Consider the following 16686-nt stretch of genomic DNA (forward strand, 5'->3'; position numbering starts at 1 on the left):
GGTGAGTTGCCTGACAGTGGTGCAGAAGGGACCCAGGATAAGGCTTGCTTGGAAAGCAAGGAGGGCAAGTCCTCACAGCAGGTGCTTCCATCTCTATGATCCACTCGCAAGACTGATAATTACAGTGGAAACCTCTGTGTGGGGCAGGTCACCTCTACCTAGAGAGCTGGGATGAGAACATGCACTGGGTCCCTAGTTTTGACCTCTGATTGGACCCCGACAATCCATAAAAGTGGAATGAGACGGTGATGATGCTTGATTGGATGCCTGCTGTAAGCAAGCAGGGTAATCAGTGATACCTCCTGCACCACATAGCCAAAGCAGCTGCCCTCTGAGCACCTATTATGCTTCCCTTTGTCTCCAAATCAGTCTTGGGCTCTGACACAACTCTCACGTGTAGATGAAGAAACGACAGCTTGGGGATGACTCACTTAGGGTTACATAGGCAGGGGCAGAGCTGGGATTTGAACCCAGGTCTGCTTAAACTAAGAACCCAGTTTCTAACACACAAAAAAACCATATTCCTGAGACCCCACAAGCTCTGAGTAAATGCAGAGGGTCTTCATAATTGCTAAACAAGTGTAATAGCATGAGCTCTCTATCTCACGTTCGAGCTACACACTCTGGGAAGGGGAAGGGACAGTCATTGTTTGGGTTTCTGTTGGGTCCAAGGCAGTTGCCATGTGTCTTCTCACCTAATGGGATAAGATATAGGCAGGATTATTTTACTGAACCCATGAAGAACCCAAAGTTCTTAACAGGTAAGCAAATTACCCATGCCTGTGTAGGGAATATAAAGTGGCAGAACTGTTCAGGCTCTAGTTGATCTGCTTTGTAGCATATCCTCTTTCCTCCCGTCTAACCCTGCCCATGCCCTCTCCCTTTTAGTTCCTCCTTAGTAACAACAATTGTCAAGTAAATGTTGTTCCATTTAATGTTCAAATTCATAGCTTTCACTGCATGTCATGAGTCTCTTGCAAAAGATTCTCAAAGTTTGCTGTATCATTAAACCATTCCCAAAAGTTACAGTCCTCAGGTATGGTACACAGAAAGCCACGATTGTGGTCAGGTGAGATCTTCCCTTTAACACAAGAAAGGGCTTGTCTGACTTTCTTTTAATAGTCGCTTTCATAGCTAGTAACCAAGTGCATCTATCATGGCTCTGCCTTGCTTTCTGTGCCTCTTGCCTGTCCAGGAAACTCGTGTTTATGAAGCAGAAGACTGCATGGACCCTTAGGGGGAAGCATCTCTGTCTGAAGAAAGGGCAATGCCATGAGTGTATTCATTGACTAAAGCCTTGGTGCCACAAGCTGGGCTCCACAGCTGAACATATCCAAGGGTATGAGGTTTCCAGGGCAGGTACCTGTTTCTGTTGGAGATGCTAGCCTCCGTTCCATGTCTCCTTTACATGTCATAGACTCAGGCCGAGACCCCATGTCAGAATCTAGCAGGGAAAAAAACAGAGCAGTTGTGATGCTAATAAGGAAAGGGTGGTAACAGGTGTGTGCAATTCTCATGGGTTCCCACACCAGGTCCCCAGGACAAGATCTGGAATAGATCTTGTGGCACAGGGCTGCACTCCATGGGCTTTTATGGACCGTTTGTCCACCTCCCAGTAACAGAACTGTTGTGCACGATACTGAAACTATTGAGATCTTCAAATTCTTTTGGAGGAAATAGAATGTTAATATATATTATTATTTACAACACCTGTGAAGATACAGAGTAAAATTCCCAAAGGACTCAGAAAAATGGAGATTCAGGGAACTAAAATAATTTGTCCCAGACAATTCAGATGGTCAATAGTTCAGCTGGCATTTGAAAAGATAAAAAAAATAAATAAACAAAACATCCAAATAAGGGAGAGCTTGCCAAGAAAGGCATGTACGCCTGGGGGAGAAGCCGGTCTCAGGCATGCCTTCCAGACACTGCATTCTGTGAGGTAAACATCTCAGAGACAGCTAACTCCTGCTTTATTTAACAGGTCATGCCTTGCCATCAGAAATTTCTGATAACTGGCAGGCCCTGGACTTCGGGCACACCGCCGGGCCAGGGTCTCACTCAGAATTTTCTGGTCCCATAGCATTTCACTTAGCCTTGGCAAGGCTCAGTCTTCTTCACTTTAAACGAATAAAATGTCTCTCCCCTTGCAGATTTGCCTAGCATGTCTGAGTAAATGAGAAACGAGTGAAGAATCTTAATATATTGTTTTAAATTGAAAGCCATGGCACGTACTTCTCTTTTCTTTCCCTCCTCCCAGCCCTTTCTGCTTCATCCTTCTTCCTCCAGGCCTCTTCACTGGTACCTTACCACTGACACTACCGATATTAATAAGAATTTATTATGCATTTGCAGTGGGCTAAGTACTTTACATGCAGTACTGGATTGATGCTCATATGTACTTTTTAATTTCCACTGGGCATCTGGGCTTGCAGGGGTTAATTAACAGTATCAAAGCCACACCAGTGGTTAAGTGAGGCAATGAGGATTCACACCCAGTTGCTGTAATTCCACCTGGAATCTGTACTCTACAGTCTTTCACTTGAAGTGAAAAGTGTGTATGGAAACAGGCAAGAGAGGGACTTTTTCCTTTTCTCTCACCCAGTACTTGTGACCATGAAGCAGAACAGCTCACTGCCTTATTGCTCAGATCAGAACCCTTGGAAGTTCACGTCCCACTTTCAATCAACCCTCTCTCCTAACTGCCTTTCATTGTTTCTGAGTTTGAGTAGGCACTCAACCAATGTTCAGAACTCAGAGGAGGACAAACAGAAGGGAAGTGCCACATGTGCACTTTACCCTCCACACGCACCAGATAGCCATGGCAGCGCCACCTTCCTGGGCTCTGTTCCTACAACTGGGGACCCAGGGAAGAGGTGCATGGGACTCAGTGCCCTGTGAGGGAGGGACACCGAGTGGCCATCTACAGTGGCCTCTAGGCTCCCATCCTGGTAACAGAGGAAGCTCGTGGTCAACAAATTTGATCTCCCAGGAACCCACTGCTTCTCCCTCCATTCTTTCTTGTCCCTTTTGCTTCCAGACTTTCACATCTTATCTGATGAGGAATTGAGACCCTTGTTTACTACAGAAAATATTCTCTTGGAAAGCATGCTTCTCCAAGTTCCCTGTGGGAGCACGTTGCCCTTGAGTGAGAGTGGGGCTGGATGTTCATCCGTTATCTGCCCCTTCAACCATGGAGCTCACCTTTCCAGAGATAAATCTGCTGGAAATGGATGACGGTGTTTTGAGCTCCCTCCAGGGCTGTCAGACCTGCAAAAGAAAATGTTAATTTTCAAGAACGTGTGTGCTTTCACCCATTGGTCACATGCCCTTGCTTCCCCCCACTGGCTCCTTCTAGACTTGAGAACTCAATTTCCCACACAAACCACAGCCCAGGAGCTTCTTGAAGCTCTATTACAACTCAATGGTATGAATTCAGATCTTTCAGATTTTGAATGTCACATTTAAGGCACCAAAGAGGTTATTTTGATGGTGAGCCTGGGACAAGAGGATCACTGAAGGAACTAGAAACTGGCTTAAAGAAAACAGAGCTTCTGGGAGCCTTCAGAAATCTTTTTCCACATCACATAATTCCTCTGGACTCTTGCTTTCCCAGCCAATTGGGTTTCTGACTGTGGGAGAGGTTCTCAGGCTACGTTCTAGAGACCTGGGTCTGTGGTATGCTCCCCAAACCCCAGCTATCAACAGCTGTCATGATGTAGCCAACTATTAATACTGCTAAATTCTCCTTTTGGTGGTTTTAGTGTTCATGGATATGACCATAGATGAAGTTGTGCTTGTCACATTCCCTCATAGTCCAGTCCTCAATTCCTGCCAACCTCCCCTGTAACATTGGAAGCTAAGAAAAGGACTCAGAAAATTGTAGGGTACAGGGACAAACATTCATTGCAGGACACAGCTGGCTGGCAATCTGAGGCCACAGGAAAAGACCAACTTTTTCTTTCATGTGAGACTTCATTATGCATAAAGAGCCATTATTATAGATCCAGCACTATAATCAGCGACTTTAGCACAGCGCGTACTGCATACCTCACTATCATGTTAAAAAGCAAGGTCCCCCAAGTTCCAGCTAAAGAAATCAGGTCAAGAGAGGTTAATGCCTCAACGGAGTCTCTTGTGTTTGGCTCCATATCCCATGTTCTTAACCATCACACAAAGGGAAGAATAGTGCATTTTATAATTTTCTCCAACCATATTGGTGAAAAAATGTACAAGTTCTTGTGTTTCAAGAGACACACAGAGGATTGCATGGAAAACCCAGTTGGCAAAATGGTGAATCCTCCACACACAAGCCTGACCCTGCATCATGTCATGAGGGTGAACCAAAAATGCTGAGCTCTACCTAGACTGAATGATGCCAGAACTTCTCATCCTGCCCTAGACGAGAGCATATATTTCCTTCAAGTCTCACACACTTCTCTGATAGTCTTCTTTAGAGGATGGAAGTCACTTAGAAAATTAAGGAAGTGAAAACCTATGACATCTGGATGACCCAGACTTGAATCTTTGAAATTCTGACACTTCCACATTACAGAGCAGGCAGCATCATACAGACCCACAGCACCAGTGCAGAGCAGGCAGCCACCTGCTCAGTTTCCGTTCTACTTTCACTGTTCCCTCACAATGTCATCATTTGCACATTACCAAGGGCTGGCCATGGGGCTCTGCACCTGGTCACAGTGCAGTCAGAATTCTCCTACTATTGTTAAAAATCTTCTTACGCTCACATTGAATGTATTAAGTTTTCCCAGATATAGATATATAGGAATATATCTATACGAACATGTACATATGCTGATATACACACACATATACCTGCAATACAGATGTAAAGTTTTGAAAATACATTAGGCCACGCATTGGAACTCTTACTCAACATTTTGGAGCAGGTGAAAACAACAGTTTATCTTTAGGGAGGCTCTACTGCTTCCAGGTTAAAGACTAAAATCAATGATCAGTTCCCACATCTGCTGCTTTGCAAGAGCAATGATCCTTCATGAAATTGCAAGAGGAGGATCTCCAGGTCTCAGCAGCCTGCTTCTGACTTTGGTAAGCTGGCAGGTCTTTTACATGTCTGAACATGCATGTACACACTGCTGTACATGTTCCTAGCGGAGAACTGCATGTTCTCCCATCACCCAGGGAAAGGTGGCAGCACCACACAGAGGCATGCAGGTTTTGGGTGGTGTTTCTGACCCAGAATGCACAGAAAGGAATGAAGCCTTTCCTTATACTTTGGGCATGGCCAGGTAATGGAGGCATGTGTCTTCCAGCCTGAGAAAAACAGTGAGTCCACTGCACCTTTCTGTTCTGTGCCGTGCAATACAATTCAGCCAACGGAATTTATTTGAATCCAGCATACATGCTGTGAGTCCCTTGGGAGATCCAGAAGGTCCCCCTAACCAGTATCAGTGATCATTGGCAAGTGTGATTTTTAAAATGACTGTGGAGTCTCTTATGGAAACTACAAGGCTGAAGTCAGGGGCAGATTTGTAAAGCAGAGAGGGGCCCCAGATCCCACCTTTTCATGGAGAACAGAAGTTAACCACTGAAGACAAGTGCAGATCCAGGGGTGGCTCCAGAGGAAGCCACAGGAACATACTTGGCTAACTCATCTTCATCTGCCAGTTCCTGATCTTTCCATAAGCCACCTTCTGTTTGTTTCCTTTAGCTGACCTGCTTTTTGTCACAGGGACTAGTTTCAGCTTAGAACTAGGAGGGATGGATAAGTGATTATTATTTATTTCATAGTCTGAGAGCCTCCTGCCTGCTTCTGTTCCCCAAGAAGCCTGTCTCCCCCAGCCTTAGGCTTGGTACCAGCCTCCATATTACTGCTATAGGCCTCCTCACTGCCTGGAGTCCCTGTTTCTTTTCACTTGATTGATGTCTGCACTCACTCTTTATAAGGCAGGTGCTGTGTTCTTGTCTGGAGGCCTCCCTTTTTGCTCTGCCCCTCCCATGGATTCTCACAGCCCCCCACAGGACACCTCTTTCTCTTCGCACCTGGCAATCATCACCAGCTCCCTGAATGTGCTAGAAATTTCCTGAGACTAGGGACTGGGCCTTACTCCTTCTTCTGTCTTCCACCCTAGCACGATCCTTGGTACAGGCCCAGAATTCAGTACAGATATGAATACAAAGAAGAATGAATAATGAAAACCAGAGCCCACCAAGTAAATGCAGGATTTATCCTCCCAACAAAAGAAACCAAGTCACCAAATGAATCCACCTGCATTCAACTTCACTCCATTCCCCAAAACTTCACTAGCACAGTCTAGGAGCAATACAGAACTTGGCAGACATCATCTCTGTCCTATGATGGAAGAACAGTAGTGATGGCCCAGACATCTCTCCTATTCCCTGCACACAGGCTGCCGACACAGCTGATGGCCCTGCAGCCAAGCTTACAGGAACATGTACACACTGAGAGCTGGAGGCAGGGGTTGGCATGGAGCCTGATCTTTAGCACTCACAGGTGCCAGGTGCTCCTGGTTGATTTTGATGCCCTCTGCAGAGATGGCACACTGACACTACAGTTGGTTTTCACCCACACCCTGAGACTGGACAGGACCTAAAATTGGAAAACACAGTCCAGGAGTGTTTGGGGATGTTGAGAGGCTTCTCTCCAGGAGCCCCACACTCCACATAGGATTCACAACACAGGAATTTTCTTTACTCCCAACAAGCACCATGGACTTGCCTCCTCAGCATAATGAATGTCAACCATGGGTAGTACTTGGCCAAATTAGTAGCATTCAGATGAAAGGTTGGCTGGTGGAGTTTCAGTTCCAAGGTGACCCATGAATGAAGGGAGCATGATGGCCTCCCAAGCCCAGTATGCTTGGCTTCATTCCAGAACCAGCCACCAAACCAGAGAGTTCTCCTTCACAGAGTGAGTTTGCACTATGGGGTTTGTCTTAAACAATCCTGACAATATGGGCCCGGCGGCATGGCCGAGCAGCTAAAGTCTTCGCCTTGAACGCACCGGGATCCCATATGGGCACCGGTTCTAATCCCGGCAACTCCACTTCCCATCCAGCTCCCTGATTGTGGCCTGGGAAAGCAGTTGAGGACCGCCAAAAGCCTTGGGACCCTGCACCCACGTGGGAGACCTGGAAGATGTTCCTGGTTCCCAGCTTCAGATCGGCACAGAACCGGCCGTCGCGTTCACTTGGGGAGTGAATCATTGGACGGAAGATCTTCCTCTCTGTCTCTCCTCTTTTCTGTATATCTGACTTTGTAATAAAAATAAATAAATCTTTAAAAAAAAATCCTGACAATAAAGGTGCTCTGGAGACCCCTAGAGGGACAGGAACAAGGCCCTCCTTGGCTCACCGAAGAGGTGACATGTGGTGTGAGGATTTCTGTGCCTGTTTGCTAGCCATGGCACTGTGGTCCACTGGAGGACTACAGGGGAAGAGCTCTTCGGTGATCCAAGATTGCAACTGTCAAGAACAAGCTAACAGTCCTGGACCTCCACTGCAGTTCAGGCAGGTTCAAAACAGTTCCTGAGCTCTGGGGGACCTCCACAGCCCAGGAGCCGGATGTGAAGATGAGAGTCTCCTAAGGTTATGCCATCAAAGGGTGGCTCACTAACTCAATGGCACTCCTCCCCCACCAAGGCCATCTGTTCACTTGTCTCCTCTCCTCCATGGTGAGCTCCCCCACCAGGGGTTGAGTCCTGGGGTCCCCACATCTGCACCCCCAGCAGGAAGCTGGAGCTGAAGGAAAGCTGTGCTCCTCATATGCCAACAGTCCTGAGAAAGCCCCTGTTCCCATGTGTCTCACTCTGCCCTTCCAGATTTTATAACTGAGATAACACTTGCACACAAGGAGCTGCTTGTCCTGGGGAACTACACAGAGCCAGAGTCTGCCTTGGCCATGGCAGCAGGCTGGCTGTGCAGTGTGTTGGTGATCCTTCCAGCTATCCCAACTACACACTCTGGAGAGCGAGAACACCTGGTGGAAGAATCCTCCTGATTCTAGGATTTGCTCAGATTCATGGGGTCAAGCACAACTGGCCTCAGGACTCACCATTTAGTGATTGTTTTCTGCCAATGACCCCACATTTCTGTCTGTATTCCTTTCCCATAAAAAAAATTCTCCTGAATCTTTGTCTCAGTGTTAGATTTGAATTAGGATGAAATAAAAAGTACCAAACACACAAAAGGATGCAATCCGTGAAAGCTGCAGCAAATTACCAGCAGCTGATTTTTAAGGACCCTGTCCTAAGGTGTTCAGGAGACATCTAACCTAGATGCATCTGCTTACAATGAGAATCACAGCTGCACTCTCTCTTCATCCAGCCCCTGTCATCCCAGCACAAAGGCAGGCCTAGCACACCACAGCTTCCTCCAGGGGCACATCAGGCTGAGCCTCCCAACTGACAGGTTCAGAAGGCTTTCTGAACCTAAGTAGTTTTTTCCTATCAATTTTAAACTTTTTACAGGTTTCAGAGAAATGTAATTTGCCTGGTTTCCATTCATTTGCACTTAAAGATATCATCAGGACCCTGCTACAAGAAATCCCTTAGCTTGCTACTTCTTTTACCTCTCAAACAGGAAGCTAGATCCTGCCAGAACTACATAGCTGAAAATGTCCAGAGATGTTCCTTGGAAATGTTGGCGGTGCAGAGCCAGAATGAATTTCTGTCTTAAGATTATATATCACCCTGGCACAAAGGGGAAGCAGAAACCCAGATTTACAGCTGGCACTTCTTGATGCTGGCAGCAAGACAAAACCCAGCCAGAAAGTGCTACTGTTTCTGATTTCTGATCATATAAGTGTGTGTGTGTGTGTGTGTGTGTGTGTGTGTGTGTGTGTGTGTGTTGTGGGATGGCTTCTTTGCTTTAGGCTTGGCTGCAGGCTGGTGTCAGACATCAACCCTCAACTCCTGTGGGGCAAGTGACTTGGATGGGGCTTGGGTACACTAACACAGGCAAAGAGGAGACCTGCTATACTCAATGATGTCCACTTCTGTTGCTCCTGTCCACTTCTGCATCTTGGAGTTCCTTGTGAGTAGAAGCCTTCCATCTCCCTTGTTCTCTAGCACCTAGCCTGGTGCTTCAGGTCAGGAGCAATGCAGAGTGGGCACCAGGGCCACGGCCACTCTGCCTCCAGCTCACCTGCTCTGTGGCTGCTCACATGCACACCCCCACTCAGCAGTTCACATCTGATCCCACAGCTTCCTTGAGCCTGTCATCCTCTTCTCACTACAGCCTTTTAAAAATATTAGAAGCAATGTTCCTGGCTCGGAAAAACGCCATGGTGTTAGTGATGTCCACCTCATCAGCCAAGGCCAAGGCCACCTGTTGTTTATCCTGGTTTGGCTTTTAGTCTGTGCCCATGCCTTGAGCACATAGAAAAAATAAAATCAAGGAAAAAAAATCCTTGAGGTTGAACATACTGTTAGCTCACATCTTGTGCTGAACACGGCAAGCCCCATTTAGCAGAAACTGTGTTATTTGCTGATCCAAAGGCAAAGGCAACTCAGATGCACTCTACCTTCCTGGTAACTTGAAGGGGGCCGTGGCAGCAGAAGGCAGCACGGAGAGGTGTGAAGTGGCGCTCTGGTCTACAGCTCTGTCCCTGGGCTGAAGGCCAGAGAACCAACTATGGCACTTCATGCAGAAATTGTTTCTTGGTGTACGTTTTGTCACAACTGAGTGGAATTCACTGTCAATGGGTAGAGCCGTGATAGAGTCGATTACTGTCCACGTGATCAGGACAGCTGAGAGGGCAGCTGTGAGAGTGTGGTGTACTATGCACCGGGGAGACTGGCATGCTCTCTGAATTCATGGTACTCTGTCAGACTGTAATCTTATACAACCGATAATCAATGCAACAAAGGTTTCTAAGTACAGCCTATCTCTGAATTTTGATTTTTCAATTTAAATGGATGTGAAAGTGATACATAAACCCTAGAAACCAGACTTGGAGTTCTGATGTTAGGTTTTTACCTGGGCTAGCCACAATCCTTTCCTGCGTCCAGTCAGCCCCACAATCTTAAAGGGGGCAACTGGTGCCTTACAGCGTTCTGTGCTGGTCAGTGAGGACATGGAGTGGGTTAGATGAACTTCCAACAGAATGTTTAACTTGCAGTGAGTTTACTGGGCAGTAGCTCCATTGTAATTTGAGGAACATCTGTCAAAGCTAATTCTCCATTAGCTAGATCACCTGCCAAGATGGATTCTGACACACCAGCAAGCTCATGAACACAGGCCAGCCATACCTCAAAGTCCTATTAACTGCCTCTGATGGATATGCTGTTAGGAGAAGAGGGACCAGAAATTCAGAAAACATATCCTAGTGCAGTCCAGAGAGTACACTAGTGCTCAATTTGCTGATCTCGGGAAATGGCCTTTAGATCCTGGGGGCCTGCAGAAAGCACCTTAAACCAGGTCTAGAGCTCTGAGTCTTAGAACTCAGTTCCAGGAATTTTAAATCTAAACATTGCTTCCTAATCTCTAGCATCTACCGCATCCCTGCCTTGCTCCAGGCACCATTTGTCCTGCTCCACACACATTCCTCCTTTAATCTTCCAAGTTCTCAAAGAGCTGGATGCCACATAATCCTCATTTGGTAAACTAGAATTTTAAGACCCAACAATGAGTAAGCATTCACACTGGGACTGGAATCTTGGAGTCTGATTCCAGAGACCACATTTTTAACCACCATCTATCTGGTTACTACCTGGAATAAAAGAGGCTGGCCCTCAACCAACTGTATGAGAAATAGGGTTTGTCTGTCTTGTTCCTGGCCTCACCCCTTACTCTTCTAATCCATTCTATGCCATTTCCTTCAGTTGCTCATATGCTGGAATCCTCATTCCTGTTTCCCTCCAACCACTGTCTGCTGTTAGGAATGATTATCTACCAGCCATTCACATTTTAATAAGAATTTAAGTAATTCCCACCTTGCTCCCACTCCCAAAAATGCTTAAGCACTGGCTTCTTCTTGAGGAAAAGAATGATTTGTACCTGTTGCTTTCAGTTGGAGTTGGCCTCCTCATTGGCCCATAATAAAAGCAACCTCCAATTTGGAAATACCAAGAATACCTCTCCGACAGTCTGAAATCCTCATTGCAGAATACACGCTGACAACACACTGAGAAAATCCCAAACCTTCCAATGCCACCATGTGGTAATCCCCCTCCCAGGGAGGCAGACAAGGGCACATTCCTCACTCCTTGGGCACACACCACACATATGCTCTGGGTTAAACAACTCTCTCTGGATTTATTACCCATAAATATCTCGGAGGTCCTCCTTGCCATGCATTTTTCACCCTGGGCTACCTCTCAATGTAATTGATACCATATGTTTACCAGTCATCACATAAATACTCTATTTGATTTTACTTACCCCCAAAGCAACTACCTAAGCTCCATGGAATTCCACCGAATTAGGCAATATTTTTTCTGAGGCTTTGGTGACTGCTCCACAGACACTGTTTGTGTTTTCTATGCCAGGTTTTATGCTCTGGGTTGCAAATCCAGACATTAATGAGACAGAGTCCAGTTCTCAAAACATAGCACAGGGCAAAGATAACGTTAACAGATGATGGTGATGCAGGCATCTCAGGCATTCCTTAAACTCCTCTCAGATGTTAGCTGCAAGTGCCACCAAAGACAAGCAGCTCTAAACACATCTGCTCTGAGGCCATAATGTCAGATCTCAACTAGCCTCTTGACAGAGCCTTGGGAAGCTGCATAAGCCTTAGCTTCTTTGGCTGCACAAGGGGGGGAATGACAGTAATGGTGTCTCTTTGCAATGGTGTCTCTTTGAGGCTAGGCCAAGGCTGCCAGGTGCTGCCTGACTTGGCAGGTGCTGCGTGTGCCATTCCCATGAGACCCACTTTTGTTTCTACCTTTTTTGTCATTTTCTCAATCCTTCAAGAAAGACAAAACATCACCCTCATTTTACAGATAAGCACATAAAGCACGTAAGCATAGCGAGACTCACTGACTTGCACAGGTTCACACGGTCATGTCCAATTCTAGACTTCCACATCTTGGGACTACTCCAAAGACAGATATTGCGCACTGCCTACCACACTGTCTGTCAACAGAATTCAAGAGGCACAAGGCCTGTGCCAGGGCAGAAAGCAATGGGCTCTGCAGGCTGTAAAGGAGGGATTGTAGAGGAGGTGACATTGAACACTGCAATCAGAACCCTGAGAATGACAGTACATGGAGAAATGGGTCTCAGAGTTTCCTCAGGAGGCAGAAGAGCATTTCTGATCCTTGGGGGATGCAACAAACCCAAAGGCGCCACTCAATAATACTCCTTTGACTCTCTCACTTGTAGGTGTGCAGCCACAAGGGCAGAGCAGAAGCGCAATGCTTCATTCTGAATCCATATGCTGGCAGACAGGGAAGAAAAGAAATGAGAGGACAGATGGCTCTTCCCAACCACACACACCAGAAATGAGGAGATGGAGCTGCTCTCTGCCCTCAGCATAACTTGGATTCTTGATCCTAGAAGGAAACTGGCAAATCATCAGAGTCATCAACCTTAGCTGGCACAAGCATCATCCAGACCGCTTGTTCAAACACAGATGACTGGGTCCACCCTGCACATGTGGAGTGGGGCCTGAGGATCTGTATTCCAGCCAGCTCCTGGTGTTGCAGATCCTATTGGTCCTAACCCTCAGGGCTCTGTTCAGCACAGAGCAGGAAACTGCTTTTTGATGATGATATGTTCTGGGAGTGGCAGGACAGGGTTGTAGAAGACAGAAAGATTCCTCCAGCACTGACCACCCATCTTTGAACTAAGGGCATGGAACAATAATGGCAGAGGAGACTTCTAGCACTAATGCTTACACGTTGGCAAAAAGCGAGATCAGAGAAAGGGGAAGGAGAAAACTCAGTGGTTACTCCTGTTAATTGGGCAACACAACAAGGATCAGAGCTTCTCTTCTCTGTAATGCAGTTGGTACCACTTAGTATTTTTTAACTCACACAGGTGAACATATCCTAGGTAAGGGGCATTGATTAGGGAGGCAGAATGCATTTGGGATCCAATTCCTCCCCCTTTTTTGTATTGACACATTTTGCACCTGTAATTCCTGCCACTATGAAGCAGAGTACATTTCCTGACTTCAGCCTCTGATTTTCCCCGCACAGAATGTGGCAGGGGTGGCTGCGTGTCAGGCCTTTGCTGGACCCTGAGAGGCCTTGCTTGCTCTTCCTTGCTCTAGCCTGCTTCTGCCACCTACAGGACAAGAACATGTCCATCCACAGCAGGAGGAGGCCAGAGGCAGGGTTAGCCCCTCCCAGCCAAGTCCAGACCCAACCCAGTCAGTCAGCTGCCAGTCCCCTAGCCTGGTGAGGGAACCAGATGAGGTCAGTGTGCCCACCAGCTGCCATCCCGCCTCTAGCAGCCTGCAGTCGTGGGTGCTAACATCGACACTTCCAATGCAATGCTGCCCACATGCTGGGGGTTTCCCATGTACTTTTCAGGTCAGTTTTTTTTCCGAAGTATATATTCCTGGGAGCACAGGGAGGGCTCATAGGAAAGTAGCAGAGGGGCCTTGCTGGTCAGAAGAAAATTTCGGAAAGAGTGTAGGTCAATGGTGGAGGCTTACTCATGCTGAACTCCTGGTCTCCCAACCGCAGTGTCAGCTCGTGGCGCCCACGATAATCTATCACTCCTGGACACGTGGTGTTGGCCTGGGCTTCAGAGCTGTCTCTCCAGTCTTTGACATTGCACAGCAGGACATCAGGGGAGTTCAGCAACCCACAGATGATGGGACCTGCAGGGCCACAGGAAAGAGAGGGGGGAGGTTGACACACTGGACAGACACTGCTGGGTCCCAGCAACAAGTACTGTGGAGTGGACACTGACACTGGGCCTATTTCCAGATTGGGCTCATCCTCCCAGCAGTCCTGCTGGTGTCCTATAGGCACATTCCCAAGGGGAGGACAGGCACCAAGCCTCAGGAGCTGTCCCCTCCATCACAGCCTCTTCTTCATTGGATCAGTATGTGGACAACACAGCTAGTACCCTGGGGTATAACTGCCAAGATCTCAGGTGCCCTATTCTTCCTCCCCTCAACACAGAGATCACTGCATGGCTTCAATGTAATGGACTGGTGCTGCTGTTTCTTTCTCTACCCTCACTTCTCTCTGATCCCAACTTCTGCCTGCTCCCTGACCTCATCAGGAAATATACTCTGAAAAGACTCTAAAAAGGCCTTTAGATTCAACATGGAGGAACATTAAAAACCGACACCTGTAAGACAGGCATTTTGTATAGTGGTTAAGTTGTCACTTTGGATGCCTACATCCCATACTGGAGTACCTATATTCAGATTCATCCAGTTCCAGCTTTCTGCTAATGCACAGTGCAGGAGGTAGCAGGTGATGGTCCGAGAAGGTCTGCTCACCTGGGAGATCCAGGAGGAGTTCCTGGTTCCTACTTGTTTTAGGCATTTGGGGAGTTAGGGCCTGCGCCCCATGACATAGGACACAAGCTCTGTGTGTGTGGACACATATAAGCAGAGGTCACATGCCCAAGGCCATACTGGGCCAAGAGACTCTGAGATTTGCAGAGGCCTTCTTGTACTTGTACTTGTACTCGTACTTGCATTGAATAACTCCCTGCTCTGAATTTTAAAAAGCAACTTGAGCATTCCAATTTTATTTTAGCATCAGGTAAGATAGCCCTCCAAGCTACTTGAAATCAAAAGTGGCTATAGTGGGCTAAAGCAATCTGAATGTTTCAGATGTCTACACTGTGCTAGACACTGGTAAATGCTTTAAACATATATGAATTCCCTCTGCTTCATGGACAATGACCTCTGCTTTCCTGATGAGGAAGATGAGTCTCACATAACCCAGCAAATCTCCCAAATTGACGTGGATCTACAAGTATGTTATTTTGCGTATCTCTTGGATAAGCAAAGCTTGAAAATAGTAGTTCATGCTCTGCCAAAAACAAAGCAAAAAGTAGAAATACAATATCTTGCAATTTGCTACTTCCTACTTTTCATCCTCATTTCCTAACCAAATCCAGGAATACTATCAAATCTCTCTTTCACCCAGCTATGCCAAAGCAGAAGGCTCACAGATGTCAGGTCTGGGAGTATGTTTGGTCCTTGTTGCCTCCACTGACTGTATTCGGATGGCAGTCTTTTAAATAAAATAGCAACTGCAGCCACTATTTGTTTCCTAAAATCAATCTAAGAAGGCGTCCAAGGTGCAGTTGCCAGCTCAAGGTGCTTAGGCTAATGCCATGAGGGAGGGTCTGGACATGTCACATCGGGAGTCACTAACAATGGTGGTGCTGCACGGGCAGGTTCAAGTCCTCTGATCGCTTCAGACCACCTCATTTTACAAGGAGAAATCAGAAGCACAGTTGCTGAGAGAGAGTGGAATGGCCAGCAGACCATGGCGCCTCAGCATGGTGCAGACAGACACAGTAAGAGCCCCGTGGGAGCCCAGAGGAAGTCTGTGAGCGGTGGTAAGATCCTGGTGCAAGCCAAAACCCAGAATAATGAAATTACACAAGGGCCGGAGGACATCATGTTCAGTGAAATAAACCAGGCACAGAGAAATGAATACTGCATGTTTTCACTTGAGGTAACTGAAAAACCAATCTCATAAAAAGTACAGAGTAGAAGGGTGGTTCCTAGAGGCTGGGAAGGGGGGGAGGGAGAGTCGGGGAAAGATTAGCGCAGGGGACCAGGAGGCAGCCAGCCAGAGGGAGTGGGTGCTCACATTCTATGGCACGGGAGGGCATGGGTCACTGACAGTTCACTGTGGGATTCATGACCACTGGAAGACAAAGAGGTGGAAGATTCTGAACACAGAGAGAGGATGAATGCTTCCAGGGTCGCCCTGCTTGACCTCTGCCCACTGTGCACACAGTGGGTTATCACACTGCAGCACAATGTATACAGGCATGTAGGGAATCTCGGTGAAAAACTGTAAATACAATCTTTTAGATGTTAGAAAGTAGTGAGGTGTGTTTATCCCTCTGCTCTCAGAACTCAGGAGAGGAGCCAAGCAGCTTGTCCTGCTGGTGCTGACATGTTAGGGAGCGCTCCCTGGGCCTGGAAGGTGGGGGTCCATTAGAGCTGCAGGTCACTGCCAGCTTCATTACAGTCATGCCAGTTGCAGACGCCCTCTCCCCTAGGGATCCTCAACTTGCCACACAGGTTCAGAAGCCTGGAGAATTCTTATAGTGAACCCCAGTGGGAACAAAGCCATCTGGGTTGCGGATTCTAGTAAACAGGACAGTCTGGGTGAAAGGGGACAGGATGGGAACAGGAAGAGGAGCGGGGAGGAATCCACCAGGACATGAAGTGATTTTCCAGGCTGTAGCGAAGGATGCTGCAGGATTCTGTTCCTCATTGTTTGTAGATCTAGCCAAGGCTTTCTAAGTAGAATTCCAAATCCAGCCCTGGCCCAGACTGGGAACAACACCTCCCAGAGTGAGCCTTGAAGGGGATTTGCTTTCACCACTGGGAGAGGGTCACTCAGCTCTGTATAAGGCACAGACCACAGGTCACACTTGGTGGGCAAAGCAAGCAAGCTGCCAGCCAGAAATGTCACGAAGAAAAAGGATTTTGTGAGCCTAGTGCTCCATGGAACAAAACCACTCCTCCATAGATGCTGCTGTGGAAAATGAACTCAGTCTTTCCAGCCTGAAAAATCACAGT

The 16686-nt window shown here is 47.2% G+C and overlaps 1 protein-coding gene across 1 annotated transcript in view; it reads right to left on the bottom strand.

Annotated features, from left to right (window-relative positions):
- TG (thyroglobulin) overlaps window positions 1-16686 on the bottom strand; it is a 205445-nt gene that overhangs the window by 129220 nt on the left and 59539 nt on the right. Inside the window, exons 27-29 of the mRNA XM_004580737.2 lie at window positions 13609-13776; window positions 3205-3270; window positions 1364-1444 (exon numbers count right to left, since the gene is read on the bottom strand). Coding sequence (XP_004580794.2) covers window positions 1364-1444; window positions 3205-3270; window positions 13609-13776 — 315 coding nt within the window. The remainder of the gene's footprint in view (window positions 1-1363; window positions 1445-3204; window positions 3271-13608; window positions 13777-16686) is intronic.

Source organism: Ochotona princeps, chromosome 9 (assembly GCF_030435755.1).
Source record: "Ochotona princeps isolate mOchPri1 chromosome 9, mOchPri1.hap1, whole genome shotgun sequence".
Classification (NCBI taxonomy): domain Eukaryota; kingdom Metazoa; phylum Chordata; class Mammalia; order Lagomorpha; family Ochotonidae; genus Ochotona; species Ochotona princeps.